The sequence below is a fragment of the Saccoglossus kowalevskii genome, chromosome 13 (genome assembly GCF_978046115.1).
Source record: "Saccoglossus kowalevskii chromosome 13, keSacKowa6.1, whole genome shotgun sequence".
Classification (NCBI taxonomy): domain Eukaryota; kingdom Metazoa; phylum Hemichordata; class Enteropneusta; family Harrimaniidae; genus Saccoglossus; species Saccoglossus kowalevskii.
The window spans coordinates 17,915,632-17,927,418 of record NC_140653.1 but is presented as its reverse complement, the minus strand read 5'-3'; the positions used below and the strand labels follow the sequence as shown (position 1 = coordinate 17,927,418).

At 35.2% G+C, this 11,787-nt stretch overlaps 1 protein-coding gene and 1 long non-coding RNA gene across 2 annotated transcripts; both read left to right on the top strand.

Annotated features, from left to right (window-relative positions):
* Positions 1 to 8,744: 8,744 nt before the first annotated feature.
* Positions 8,745 to 9,727, top strand: LOC146735044 (uncharacterized). The gene is made up of 2 exons (XR_014931313.1): positions 8,745 to 9,064; positions 9,554 to 9,727. It is a non-coding gene; the product is annotated as an uncharacterized LOC146735044 (long non-coding RNA).
* A 1,109-nt stretch (positions 9,728 to 10,836) lies between these two features.
* Positions 10,837 to 11,421, top strand: LOC144342483 (uncharacterized). Its single transcript, XM_078005591.1, has one exon. It carries the CDS (start codon positions 10,837 to 10,839, stop codon positions 11,419 to 11,421), a length of 585 nt encoding a protein of 194 aa, XP_077861717.1.
* The last annotated feature ends 366 nt before the right edge of the window (positions 11,422 to 11,787 follow it).

Genomic DNA, 11,787 nt, shown 5'->3' with positions numbered 1-11,787 from the left:
GCTGAAATTAGAATTTTTATTTACAACAATATTTCACTCTCTTCGATCTATGTGGTATATATTTCCAAATTCATCTGCTATACCCGATCCTTGGGTATGTTTTGCTCATGTGGATCGTTTTGTCAATCGTTTTGTGTTTTGTGTTCGGGGACTTGTAAATGTCTCTATACGACTTTTGTCTACAGATCAAAGGTTTGATATGTTATTTTTATTCATTCCGTTGCAAAATAACATTTTAACAGCTATTTTGTTTAACTTAATGATTGTGCTGTTTGAATACATAATATGAGTTATTTATAATTAACATTTATTTTTGTACATTTCGTAAAAATTATATGAATCCAAGGCAATTTATTTTAATAGCCTTTAATTATCATTAATCATTCCCATATTGCTTTTGCTGTGTATTTTTAGTTTTATAAATAATAGTAGTTAATTCAGTACAAATCTTCTAACATAACTTTGATTACGTTTTCACAATTACAATCATTGACATTAAAATGGAACTATTTTAATTCCCCGGGGTGAAAAACGGGTTTCAAAATATAAGTCTAGATCGTGACATATAATTACACAGAAATAGAACTGAGGGAGCGATCGAGATAGTGCTGATCAGTGAGCGACTTTTTTAATCACATATTCAGCATTGTTGGTAATAACGTTAAAAAGTATATATATATATAATGTAAATGTTATTAAACAGCGTTGCAGTATACTCAGTTAATATGGAAGACAAGGATAAAGTCTATATAACACAAGTAACCTGTAGAATGATGTGTGGGTAATATTTTTATATTGTTTTTTGTTGCATTTGCAGCAAATAGTTACCAAACAATGAAAAATCGATAGGATTGAATATACCTCTCAGGTGGCTTCACATGCATAGTTCAAGACTGCCTAACCGGTGCTTATACCAGGATTTAGTTACAGCACCTAGACGGTCTGTGGTTACAGCTTCATGTTCCGAGTAATCGCAAGAAATTGACATGACAATAGAAATTCATGAAAGACTGGCACTCCCATGCAATTAACAGCGAGTGAAATTCCTGGGATTGAAACATATATTTTGAAGTCACTGATGTAGGCAATGAATAACTTCAAGTTGACATAAAGACGAGGTAGTTTATTTAATCAGTCCTCAACTAGAGGCTGAAATTATAATTAATTTGTTTATTTCAATTTCTCCTGAAGTAAAATAGAATACACTGGTGAAACACGGTAGTAACCGTGGGTGAAAGGATGTTTTGGGGTGTAGTTTACATTGTGTGTGGAGTGGTAGGGTCGGGTGTAATTTGTTCATTTCCAACTCTTATGAAGTCATGTAGAATTTCACTTAATTTATTTTTGCTGACATGTTTGCAAGCATTACATGTGAATCCAATTTCACTGTGCTGTGTCTCAATAGAGTGTGAGGGAAATGGCATTTTCACTGGAATTTATTTCAGGGGAAAAATGTTTTCAGTGATAATGAAGTATTATGACAGAACCCCTTACCCTCCCTGTGGCTTTCATTGCGTATGGAAGTTATTTTCACGAGTGATGCGGTGTATCCTGCTGCCGTACTTTCACGAGCGAAGCCACGGGGAGGGTGTGGGGTTCTTTTATTATTACATATGTCCCATATTTGATTATTTCATATTAAAAAAAGAACGTGCAACAAACCGGGATAGAAATTTAGGTCGGGGAACCCAATTGCCCATTAATATGCTCCAAGACAGTGCTGCGACCTAGCAACGCGTGTACGTGTGAAAATAATATAATCAGACGTCTAATTTGAGTCATTGTCCGAATAAATAACTTGTGGATGTTTAAGCGCGGTAGTCGTCGCGCAGCGCGTGTTCGAACTTCATGTAAATAAACAATGTACAATGTATTTTACACGCGTTGTATACGTCGCTATGAGTCCCATATCGAACAGGACGCAGTACGACGACTGTCGCCCTTTAGTTGGGACCACGACAGAACCAGAACTTAAACTGGGCGACTACGATACACGGTTTATGTTGAAGTTAAAAGTTCCTCCACAGATCTGTGCATTGGCAAACATGCCGTGCAAGTGCGGTACTCCACTGACGGAATAATTTTCGTTGACATTGGTCGTCGCTGACTCGTGAGCTGCCCACTACAACTTCGTTTGTTATGTTGCTTGCTGGTCGTGGATAGACTGAGTCTTGGTTACCGGTCAAATGTTGCTCATTTGGCGTTGGTAATCTTTATTTGGAACTGAGTAACGCCGCAACGTCGCCAGCAGAAACCTCGTGGTATCTCGATGTTGATGGTTGCGGCTCCATAGTAATCGCTGATTTTACTGCGGGTCCAAGCTGCGGGTGGATCGTCCGAGAGCCCTTCAGGATTTATAAAACTCAGTTTCCAAGTGGTCAACATACATTAAGTTCTCCCAATCCTAGTATTCTATGTGATGTACATCTAACATGCCAAAAATGCTGGTGAACGACTTGAACCTGACAAAAATAGCAGACGGAAATGTGTTTACAAAATAAAAATAGTGATTACTTGAAATAGATACCAGGAAAGGGAGGGGGTAAAAGAAAAGTTATATAACATTAAATTATTCAATAATTTATTAATTACATAAGTTTGTCCAACTCCCTGTGATGCAACACCTCAGACATAGCTCATTGTACTCGGCTTGAGTGTGGGCACAAAGTTACTATTTGAATTTTTGATATCTTTTTTCATTAATGAGAAAGTTGACCCCAAAATTAGAGTAACTGTTCACCAGGAATGGCTTTTTAAGTCTTCTGTGATTTTTTTTGGCCTGGTTGATTTTGTTCATACTTGACAGGCAGGTCGTACCATCACTAATTGGAAAAACAATCCTGACCCACCGCTACCATGGCAACAGCCAAAATCTGTTTTTTGAATACTTTCGCCCCAAATTTATTACCTCTTACCAGTCTTGTAATAGCAGTGCCCAAATGATCATGCTTTTTATTCTGGCTACGTTGCACACTGGTAAGAGATTACCGGCGCCGACATTGTTACACTGTTAACGTAATCCCAACGCAACTTTGAACTTTGAATAAAATGTAAATGCTGCCTCCAATCTAGAAAATACTATCGCAAAACGGTTGGAAATAATATATTTAACGGCTGAATACGGCCTAACAATAAAATAAAGTGACTTCTAATGTTATTTTGCGAACCTCGTATAAGGTGCCCGGTTTTAGTTATAAACCGACGTTAGCTTCACGTTCATGTCCTGCCATGGTAACAGCCGAAAACATACTGTAAAGGGGGTAATTATTCACTGGGTTTTAATTTAGCTTATTTCGCTGACTGGAAAAATGCGCTAAATTAAAACACAGTGAATATGTAAAATTTAGCATAGAACACATTATCTAAATGACGAAACCGTGAATTTAAAACCCACTGAATATGCCTGAAATGGTAAATCAGTGAAATTTAAACCCAGTGAAAATTAGTCATTTTACAGTATTGCTTCTTTTTACCGGCTTGTTTACATTGGCAACGGAAGTATTTTTATCCAGTTTAAATCGTTCAGCAACATTTTTGGCATATTAGGTGTACATCACATGGAATACTACGATTGAGAGAACTTGATGTATGTTGACTGAGTTTTATCATAGTATGAAGTACCAGGAGGTTTCTGCTGGCGACGTTGCGGCGTTACCCAGTTCCAAATAAAGATTACCAACGCCAAATGAGCAACATTTTAACTGGTAATCAAGATTAATTTAATCCATGGCTAACAAGCAACATCACAAGCGAAGTTGTAGCATGCAGTACTAATAAGTTATTCCGTCAGTGGAGTGTCGCAGAAGCACGGCATGTTTTTGCATTCAGCATTGTATTCAAACGAATCACGTGGTGCGCCGTTCTCGTTCAAACCCGGGATTCGATCAATAGGGGAGTTTCAGTAAAAAAAAAAAACTCATTGCAAATCATGCAAGTTCAACATTATCAAACCAATATACTAAAAAACAGAAATGCACAAGAAGGATAGATATTACTTTTCACTATACACATTTCTGTTGATACTATCCCTCACATATTCTACTCCCAATTACTCCTGCGTAAAATGGTCTAGCCTCTTTTCATATTGACATTCAGAGTAAAATCATGTGACAGGCTGTTAAAATTGGCTGTTGCATACTCTTTCGCCGGTCTGGAAAATGTGTTTAATTAGCTCTCATTCAAGCAACAATGCAGATTTCCCAGTGGGAGTGAAACTATTCGACTCTGCCATTAAAAAATAGGGATGTTTTCAGCAAAAAACGAATAACCCTGAAATGCACACAGCATACTGAATTTCGGAACAAATCGTGCATTACTTACAGCAGCAGAATACCACAGAAATTTCAGACGAAACATGAAAACACTATTTATTGTATTTCAGCCTGAACCCTCTATATTGCAATTCAAAGAATTAACCCCATATGTGCATCCATTTCCCACCTTGGTATCACCCACCCCTGAAAACAAACTCTTAATACCACGCTGAAGCGTTTGGTAATAATATCTGGTGCCCGGAATAAGTACGAAAATTGAGAAATATCACGGAAAAGAGACTGGTTATGTAGGAAGCGTGGTTCGAAACCGTAAAGCAATTTGATTTGAAAGTGACTTGATGGCGTCATTGACATGTAGACGCGACATACATACATATGGTTTAGTGGAATATCTCATTTCTACTCTGGCTGTTTAACGTACTGGTGAGTGCTTTGATGCACTAAATGTTTTCTCAACATTTCCTGATCCGTTTTTATCTTGCTTTTATTTTCAATCACTTTGACGGACTTTGACAGTTTGCATTGACAAATTTCCTATTGTGCAAATCACCAAGGCAAAACAAAAGAACACCACTGATAATGACACTTTATTACATTTGCAAGCTGAAGTTCAGATACTGCTAGTGCATCGCCCGCCTGCATGGTGTTGTTCCGATTTGGAGATCCCGGTGGCTTTCACGAACAAAACCATTCTTGCAGCAAAATAATTGTAACGTCAAAAAATAATTTAAATAAATAATATTTCAAGAATATACTGTAATTGATTAATGTTCTGCAAAACATAAATACAAAATTAAGCCAACAAGGATCTTATTTTAATTGATAGATGCTCTGGAATAACGCATAGATTTGATTAGTTTCGGGTAAAACATCATGCATATTGATTATCCAATTTCTAAAATTATTAGTCAATTTTCGACTTATCATCACATTTCAGTGAAACTTGGTAAGTAGATGTCAGGACAATGCACAGACCTGGTAGTTTCTGAATTAATATCTGTGCATATTAACTACGTAATTTGCGTAAATAGTAAATTTAAGCTTTTCCGCCAATACTTCGAGTACATTTTAATGAAACTTGGTACATAGACGCTCTATGACTATGTTCATATCTGATTAGTTTGGGTAAACCTATGTGCATATTAATCATCTAATTTGCAAAATGATTAGTCGATTTTTGGCTTTTCGACTAATATCTCAAGTACTAATCATCACATTTCAATGAAACTTGGTACATAGATGTTCTAGGATAATGAACACATCTGGTGATGTGCATATTAATTGCCGAATCTGCGTATCTCAAGTATTAATTATTCCATTTCAATAAAACTTGGTATACATAGATGCTCTAGGACCATGCACAGACCTGGTTAATTTATGTTTAAAATCTGTGCATATTAATTACCAAATGTGCATAATTAGAATATGTGGTAGAGGTGCTCTAGAATCAATTTATTAGACTGAAAAACCACATTTTCTGTAAGTATTATAGTACCTCCAGGGGCGGATCTAGGATTCTGGAATAAGGGGGCCGATAAGTTGGCCGAAGGCCAAGTTCGCGAGCGCCGATGGCGCGAAGCTCTGTTGGTTGTTATAAATAGGGGGCACGGCCCCCTCGGCCCCCTTCTAAAGCCGCTCATGACCTGGTAGTAGTTAGCGAGCCTATTTATTTATTTATTTATTTATTTATTTATTTATTTATTTATTTATTTATTTATTTATTTATTTATTTATTTATTTATTTATTTATTTATTTATTGCTTCCTTTTTGTTACAGGGGCTCACTATGTAAATTAGGAGCTGCACCAAATAAAAAAAATACATTTCACTCAAAGACTAATGAAAAAAATGTTGATAGACAAAAAGAAACTAAGTTTCATGAACTAAGATACTAGTAACAAAATATAACAACAACAAAAACATCTAAAAGTAGCAAAAAAAAATATGAAAACTAAAATATAAGAAGTACACTGGAAAACTATTAAATATTTTCTGTATACTTTTTTTGTAAAAGTATCAATTTCGTCACACAGGACTGAATTATACTGCCTTGTACTGTCACCCAGGATTAAACATACAACTTCTTTGTTTGCTATGAAGTCTTTATGTAAATTTATTTCGTTTTTGTTACATAGGAGCATTTCAATCCCTTCCATTAGGGTTTTTCTCTGTGCTGAGAAACATTCACAATGTAATATGAAATGCTCAAGTGTTTCAGGTTCCTTTTTGCAACACGGACAGATAAAATCATTTTTATCCAAGTTTGCCCATTTCCTTTTCTCGTATGCCAAACCAAGAGTGCAGGATCTTGCCTTGAATTTTAATTGGGTGCCCTTGAAGTTGGATAAAGAATTTAAATATTTCTCACAATATTTTTAATTTGTTTTAAATTTTCTATAATGAACGAAACTTGATTTCTCTGCCATTTTTTGTTTCCATTGAATCTCGTCACTGTTTACAATCATATTTTTAATATTTCTTTCAGACAGATTAGTGAATTGACTTTTGTTTATCTTTATATTTCTTTCTATAGCTTCAATGCTATTTAGCCATGGTCAGGTCTTAATCAGATTGTTCTCTTTAACTGCAGTTAGTTTATTAAAAATAACTTTTGACCATCTGGTTGATTCCATTAAACACAACATCTTGTGATAATTCAGTTTTAATAAACTGACTCTACTTTTCATAGTTATCCACCCCAGGTCCCCTAGAACGGCTTCATTTGCAGTGTATCGACATGCTCCTAGAATAAACCTTCCCACTGTACGTTGCATTCTTTCTAAATTTTTCCATATCTGTTAAACTAAATATTTGTAACCCACAGGCATACTCTAAGGCAGGTCTAATAATGTGGTTCCATAAGGATATACCATAATCTACTCTATTTACATTGCCATGGTTACCAAGAATTGATTTCATAATGGGGAATAACTTGTTAAACTTTTCAGACATTTTTGTATATTGTGTATGATCTGACAAGTTACGTGTAATCCAATAACCCAAATATTTATACTTAGAAGCTTCTTTTATCTTTGAGTTCCCAATCTGCCAATCTTTGATTTTGTTAACTTTCTTGTTAATGATCAACACGTTTGACTTTTCCTCATTAATTGTCATCTCCCATAGTTTGCAGAAATGGTTTGTGACATTTAACATGGATTTGAGTTGGTCTTCATTTGATGCAATAAGCACCACAACATCAGCAAAAAACAATCCATTTATACAAATTTCATCTAATTTAACACCAAGTAGTGAATCATCTAACAGTTTTTTGAATTCATTTATGTAAATTGAGAATATCGTTGGGGCTAAAACACATCCTTGTTTTAAACCCTCATTCTGTGTAAAATAATCTGTTTCAATATCGCCAAATGATACTTTACTTTCAATACAATTATATGTATTTTTCATTATACGCCATAATTTGCCCTTTACACCATTCTGCCATAAAGCATACCATAAACCTTCTCTCCAAATGCTGTCATAAGCCTTTTTAAGGCAAAATATGTATGCTTTTTCTGGTGTTTACGAATTGAAGCTATCCCTTTTAGAATGAACACTTGGTCAATTGTCAGTCTGTTTTTCCTGAAACCCCCTTGAATTTCCCCTAAAATATTTTTAGATTCCACCAAATTGGTTAATTCTTTTTCAATTAATTTACTATAAATTTTTCCAATAACTGAGCTGAGTGAAATGCCTCGATAGTTATTCAGATTTTTTATATTGCCTTTCTTGTGTAATGGTATTATTATGCTTTTCCCCCAATCTACAGTGACAACCTCAAAGCATGGAGACACATATTAAACATTAATTTTAATGAATCTGTCACTACTTTGCCACCACCTTTGATGATTTCATGGGTGATTTCATCTGGCCCGCAGCTTTATTATTCTTGAGATCTGATATTATTTTATTTATTTGTTCATCCTTTACAGAGATATTATTTACATTTTGTGATGAATCTTCTTCATACTTGGCTATTGAATCTAAAACTTTTTTTTCAAACATTTTTGATTCTTGGAAAAAACTATCCTTCTCATCCAAATTTTGATGACTTCTTTCACCCAAGTGTTCCCAATAATTTATCAAAACATTTTTATCTTTATATTTTTCGATGATTAATTTATGTTCCTGGTCAAGAACAACTGAAGAATATGTTCTATGTTTAGGACCCTTTAGAATTGACCAGTACTTTCGAGTTGATTTACCTACACATTTACCAACCTCAATACACTGTTTAACTTTGTTTTCAAATTTTTTCTGTTTTATAAGATTTTGGACATTATTTTTATCTTCTAGATATTTATTCCATAATATTTTACTTTCATTGTCATGGTAACTGCTGTTTTCTTTAACCCACTCTCTGTGTTTTTTATTTGATTTTTTTCCTTTCATTTATTGCACTTTTAATTTCTTGATCAAACCATGGTTTAGCACTACCGCAATCTGATTAAAATCTGATGTAGTGTACGGGCTTTAATTATTTTGGCTATAAACTTATTTTAATTTTCTTTGTTATTATATTTGTTATTAATGCCCTTTTATTTTATTATTTTACTTTGATTTTGATTTTGTGATTTTTTTTTAATTCCGCCCTACCTACATCTGAGCCGATGCCTATGTAACGAGATTTCAACGAGACCCACTATCGACGATTTTAGTCAACGAATCACAGACCTCCTTCTATAGCGCACATGATGACGTCACCGAGCAGAGTCAGGTAGCAAACAGACTCAAATAAAATGGCGGATTATACCGACGTTAGCGACCGAGAATGACACGGCTTTTCGGTAAGTTTATCATTGTAAAATGCAACGAAAGTCATTTTTATGTTAATATTGTGGCTCGAATGGTTCGACTTTAGATCGTTATTTTGCATAGTTATTCTGGGAGTGACGATTTTGTTTCCACCGGTTCGACCGAACACCGGTGTCTTTTTCCAGTCGCCTGCCCTGGAGACGGGTGATGTTTTGTTGACGATCGGGCCAAAATCGTCTACGGTATTGAAGCCGTAGCTGTAAATATTCATCAAATTGTATCAATGTTTTGTACATTATACAATAACTCTTTATTAAAGTAATTGAGCTGATTTGGACTGGAATAAAATATTTTTTTATTTGGAACACATCGCAATTGATCAGGAAATATTATTTTGCTCCACTTGTCTGCGTCGATGCCGTGGGCCGTTATACAATTTAAAATCAGTTTGCATTGTTTTCTATAGCTGTTTACAGTGTTCTAATCATTACGATTTACTTATTTTTTTGCTTCCATTCTAGATAATTATGCTCAGTGATGTAAAATTGAAGCGATGACTGAATGAACGAACCTTGGCTGGCGAAGATGTATCTGGAAGTGTACACATTTGTTGGAAGTGAAAAAAATATTCAATGTAATGACAAAAATTGTAAAATGCTGTGGAATTTCTTTTGCAAATAAAAATATACGAGCAATTTTTTATTAATGGTTTATTCAAGTGGGCAAAATATAATGTACAGAAAGATTGCCCGTATACACTGAAAAATAAGCAACCGACAGCCTGTATAAAAGGGGGTCTGTGATTGGCTGTTACTTACGCGAGATTTGAACGAGACTTACATAGGCGTCGGATCAGATGTAGGTAGGGCGGAATTTAAAAAAAAATCAAAGTAAAATAATAAAATAAAAGGGCATTAATAACAAAAGTAATGAAAAATAAAATTAAAATAACTTCATAGCTAAAATAATTAAAGCCCGTACACTACATCAGATTTTAATCAGATTGGCACTACCGGTACTTGATGTATTTTTTTTTGCCTATAACCTCACGACATGTTTCACTTGTATTATTTAACCACTGGTTCCAAACTTCATCACATGCTGATTGTTTATTTGTTGTATTAGTTGCCAAACGCACGGTATCATCAAAGGATGATAACTTGGTGGTTAAAACATTTTGAAATTCACTCCAATCAGTGTTTTTGTTTATATCCCATTTTTGTTTTTTATTTATTTTGTGGTCTCGTTTTAAAGTTGGAATGTTTAGAGTGGCATACATAATATTGTGGTCACTACCGATATCAAATATTCTATTCTCATCTACAAACAGCTCTGTTACATTATACTTGAAGCTGTTATTTGTTAACATAAAATCTGTGATAACTTCGTATCTATATTTAGTAGGCTAGATGTTCTTTTGTTAGTGGTCACATGACCACCTTTGAGTTTGTAATGGCGGCAAAGCTTGCCAAGTTGTAGTCTGCAGTTCCACAGAATAAAACTGAGTTAACGTGTTAATTGCCGTTTTTCCTGTGTGGATCTTTGCGGTGGTGGATAGGCAAACACTCGGTTACCACATAAATGGCGACGAGGATAACAGGAATGACCTTAAGGTGAAAAAAGCTGTGTGTTTCGTAAATTTGATGGTTACTGCATTTTCTGTGTGAAATACTACAACAGGAGGTATCGGACTTCGTGACTGTATAACTACAACTCTGTGTGAGTTAAAATAGTAAGTGAGTATCTAAGAATTATTCACGTGAACTTCCGTTGCTAAAACGATATACCTAATTACGTATTCAGAATGGCGCTAATCGGAAACGTTAGCGAATTCGACCCAGAACTTGAGTCATGGACGGAATACAGTGAAAGATTGGAACATTATTTCGTAGCTAACAAAATAGTAGAGCCAGACATGAAGAGATCTGTGTTAATTGCCATAATAGGTCCTAAGGCGTACAAACTTTTGCGAAATTTGTGCAAACCAAAAGAACCAGGCAAATTATCGTTCACTGAGTTGTGCGAGCTGTTAACCAAGCATCACGACCCGAAACCGTCAGAAACTGTTGCACGACTGAAATTTCACAAACGCAACCGACGAAATGGTGAAAGTATAGCTGATTATGTGGCTTCCTTGAAATCGTTAACAGAACACTGTAATTTTAACTCTCTGTCTGAAGAACCCCAGGATCAGATGCTACGTGATCAATTAATAGTTGGTATTAATGATGAGCGCATACAATCTAAACTGCTGTCCATTGAGCCAAAAACAGGAGAAATTTTGTCATTCAAAAGAGTTTATGAAGTGGCAATAGCTGCAGAATGCGCAAAGAAAGATGTATCCGATATGAAGGCTCCCCTACCGTACATAAAACCTATACAACAATAGCAAAACCATGTTGGAGGTGTGATGGTAATCACCAACCATACAACTGTACCTATAAGGACAAGACTTGCTACAATTGTCAACAGAAAGGACATATTTCGCGTAAGTGCAGGAATGAAAAGCGTCCAAATCAAGAAGCAGACACTACAAAAACATTTCGTGGGAGAGGTCGTGGACGAAGCTATACTGGCAGCAGAAAACAAGTATAGTCAACAACTAAAGGTGGTAGTACTCACCAAGTTGAAAACATTGACAATGAGGTTTTGGAGGGAAATGATTTTGATGAAGATGACTATTATAGTTTTAATGAGATCAATTATTGTGAATGAAATCTCCATAGAGCTAATCTTGGTGGAGTTGATCTTTTTA